The sequence below is a fragment of the Plasmodium relictum genome (assembly GCF_900005765.1).
Source record: "Plasmodium relictum strain SGS1 genome assembly, contig: PRELSG_00_v1_57, whole genome shotgun sequence".
Lineage (NCBI taxonomy): Eukaryota > Apicomplexa > Aconoidasida > Haemosporida > Plasmodiidae > Plasmodium > Plasmodium relictum.
The window spans coordinates 3,028-7,349 of NW_021628713.1; the positions used below are offsets into that span (position 1 = coordinate 3,028).

General features: G+C 19.2%; 1 protein-coding gene across 1 annotated transcript; it reads left to right on the plus strand.

Annotated features, from left to right (window-relative positions):
* Positions 1-682: 682 nt before the first annotated feature.
* PRELSG_0004900 (fam-h protein) lies at positions 683-1,480 on the plus strand (the record flags this gene model as incomplete). Its single annotated transcript, XM_028676501.1, has 2 exons — positions 683-853; positions 1,004-1,480. 2 exons carry the CDS (start codon positions 683-685, stop codon positions 1,478-1,480), a joined length of 648 nt encoding a protein of 215 aa, XP_028531237.1.
* Positions 1,481-4,322: the final 2,842 nt, after the last annotated feature.

Genomic DNA, 4,322 nt, shown 5'->3' on the forward strand with positions numbered 1-4,322 from the left:
TTATTATGCATCATTATAGTGTTGAATTATAATAAAAAAATAAATTGTGATTGAGAAAATTTATCATATATATAAAAAACATCACCAGTTATGTTATCTTTAACGTTTATCGAATATTATATATCTTAAAAACCTATAGAATTATTATTATCACACTTATAATTTAAATTAAAAAGTAATTATTTTAATATTTTCTTCTTCTCTTTTCTATTATTATCACAACTAATAATATATAAATATATTCATTACAAAAATACAGTTTAAAATAATTAGCATTGTTTATTGCATGAACATTATTTTTAATTTATTCTTCATTTAAAATTTTAATATTTGAATTATTTCCTTCTTTTTTTTAAAATAAAAAATTAGCAATACTTGAAATTTTTGTTTTAAAAGAAATTATTAAGATATATACTGAATTCTTAATATCAAATATTCAATTAATGCATGTTCAATATTTATTAATCAATTATATTTTAATAATATTAACACATAACATTTTTATGAATATTTTAAATGATAAATTAAATAAGATGTTTGAATGTAATTATTTTCCCTAAAAATTTTAACATTTATTATTATTACATAGAATTTTAAAATATTTATTAAATAATTTATTTTTTATTTAAGCCGCTAATATTATTTATTTCAATAAATACATATATTTAAATAAGAAAAAAAAATGAACAGGAAAAAAAATGTTATCTCTAATATTGTTTTATATCTCAGATACCACTCCCTTGTAGCTAAAGATTTCCTTATTACATATATGCCAACTTTAAAAATATACAATAAAGAAGAGAAAAAAAAAGTATTTAATTATCTTACGAGGTTTCTTATGTTCACCTTTTTAGTTTGGATACTACAATGTTTTAATAGTGTAGGATAATTATAATACTTGAAAATATTTATGTTTTTTAGCCATTACTATTTTTTTTAATTATAATTTTATTAACATGAAAAATTATTTTTTTTTATACTGAATATTTTTTTACAATTTTAGTTGGTTTCTTTTAGATCGTGGAATTACGAAAATGAATTAAAAAACGTACTTAATTTAGGAATTAAAAGATCATTAACGGAAAATAAAAATATGGAAATGCAATCAAAAGAAGGATCAAACTTCTGCGAACATGTAGTTGTAACAGAAGAAACTTTAGAATCATGGAATGAGCAAAATGCTATAAGGGGAAGTATAGATGCAAAAGAAGGAAATGAAATAGATATAAAAGAGAAAAATCAAAAAGTAAAACTTAATGAAAGAATTTTAGGAATATGCAAAAATAATTTTAAACTAATTACATTTTCTATTGTTTTTATCTTATCAATTTGTTCCTTTATGTTTGCTGTATTATATGCTACAAATAGTGTAAATATTTACCTTCCGATTTATGAGTTATCTAGTTTATCTATTTTAATTATTTCAATACTTTTAGCTTACGAGGAAATCAAAATTAAACGTAAAAGCAAATTTAAGTAGCTTATCTTATTGATTTATTAATTGCCTGTATAATGACTTTACTAGGATGTTAAACAAACAAATTAATAAAAAGAATGTATAACTAAATATACGGATTTTTATATATATATATTTATTTTATTATATATATATGGCATCTTATAATATATAATATTTAATTTAAATTAAACAATTTTGTATTGTTTAGCAGACATGTTTACTTTTATAAATGTATTTTTATTAAAAAAAAATGAGTATATTCTTTTAATTTAGAAACACACACAAAAATTTATAACAAATAACAAAAATTAAACTCTAAGTCATTCAACGATATTTCAAAAAATATAAATTGAATACAACATAAACTTTATATTGTTTATACATTAATTTTTATCTCTTAATTTAAAATTAATAATCTTTTAACTTAAAACTCTAACAACTTCCAAAAAAAAAAAATTAAAATTATCTTTTTTTTTTTTTAAATTACAAAGATATATATAAAAATAAACAAAAAAAAAATGTAGCTATATATATATATATATATATTTTATAACTAGAGTCAGTACATGGATGGCTTGTATTTTCTTAACTAGTAAGCTAATTTTATATTACAAAAGTTTAACATTATTTATTAATCATACTCTACTACATAGGTGGAAATAATGATATTACTAATAATTTGCTCTCTTTGACTTGTTTTATAACTTCTAGCCCTTTTTATATTTCTTTACTTATTCTTCTATCTTTATTACTTAAACTTCCAAATTGTAAAAGGTTATTTCTATCACAAATATAGAAATAATATTTTGGTTTTAATACTTTCGTAGTATCTAATTTCCTTTTATGATTATCAATCACTTGTATTAGGTTTTTCACTTGTCTTTTATATATATCATTAATTTTATTATTAGTCAATAAAAGATGTTATTAACATTTTATAATATATAAAGATAGTTTACCAGTAAATAGTGTGCAAGTTCGCCATGCACTGGCTCTAGTTATATAAAAAAAATATATACATATATATATAGCTATATTTTTTTTTTTTTGTTTATTTTATGTATATACATCTGTGTAATTTAAAAAATACATTTATTTTTCTTTTTTTTTTTTTGTAAGTTGTGTGAAGTTTCGAATTAGGAGGTAATCATTTTTTAATTAAAATATAAAAAATGAATGCATGAATATATGATGTTTATGTTATATTTGATTAATATACTTTGAAATAACATTGAATAATTGAGAGTAATTCTTATCACTTGTTACAACTTAATTTTGTGTATGTTTTTAATTAAAAGAATATACTTATTCTTTGTATATAAGAATACATTTTAAAAGTAAAAACGTCTGTTAAGCAATATACGATTTCTTAATTCAAATTAAATGGCGCATATTATAAATATTACTATAAATATAGTAAAATAAATATATATATACATAAATATTCATATATTTAGTTATACATTCTCTTTATTAATTTGTTTGTTCAATACCTAGCAAAGTGGTTAATAAAAGATGTTATTAACCTTTTATAATGCATTAAGTTAGTTTAATAGTCGTGTATGTACAAGTTAAAAAGAGAATTAATTTTTACTTACATAAAAACTTAATATATGAAAAAGTATAATGTTTATGATGTGTTCAATGTGCATATGTTGAAGTAATAATGAATAAATTAGAGTTTTAATTTTTGTTATTTGTTATAAATTTAGTGTATGTATTTAATAAAAGAATATACTTATTCTTTGTAAATAGAAACACATTTATAAAAGTAAACACATGTCTGTTAAGTAATATAGAATAATTTAATGTATAATATATATATTATACATTATATAATGCTCATATATATATAATAAAAATAAGTATATATATATATATAAATGTACATTTAGTTATATATGCTCTTTATTAATTTGATTGTTCAGTACTTGGTTAATAAAAGGTATTATTAACCTTTTGTAGCATGCTAAGCTAGTTGCTAGTTGTATACGTACAAGTTAGCCATGCACTGACGCTAGTCTTATAAAAAAAAAAAAAATAAAGTTATTTTTTTTTTGTTTGTTTATTTATATATATATACATCTTTGTAATTAAAAAAAAAAAAAAAAAATTAATATATTTTTTTTTTTTGGGAGTTTTGAATGTTATGTTATGTTATGTTATGTTATAATATGTTTTAATTTTTAGTGTAAATAAAAATTAAAAGAAAGAAATGTTAACTTATTAAAAACTTAAGAGATAAGAGAAATGTTTATGTATTATTCAATGTATATCTTGAAATAACATTGAATATCATAAAATTTTGACTTAATAAATTGTTATAAATTGTTTGTATGTAATTAATTAAAAGAAGATATTAATTCTTTGTAAATAAAAACTCATTTATAACTGTTAATAGGTTTATTAAAAGATGTAGTAAAATTTAACTTCAATTAAATATTATGCATCATAAGAAAACGGTATATATATATATATAATAAAAACGAATATATATACATAAACGTATACTTAGTTATACATGCTCTTTATTAATTTGTTTGCTTAATACTCTAGCAAAGTCATTAAACGGCAATTAATAAATCAGTACTCCAGCAAATTTATTAAGAAGGCAATTAATAAATCAATTGACAATGACATCAGGAAATTCGAAACCAACTCAAACAGAACCACCTTGAATTAGCAAGTCCAAAATGAACAAGGAATTATCAAACCTTGGATTGGAAATTTTTGCTGATATAATAGAGTTTAACCAACTATATGTTTTTAAAGTTAGAAATAACGGAGATAAGATTAGAAATAAGATACTACAAGGAATTCCAAAATTCAGTGATAGATATGTAGAACATTATTTTAATTGGTT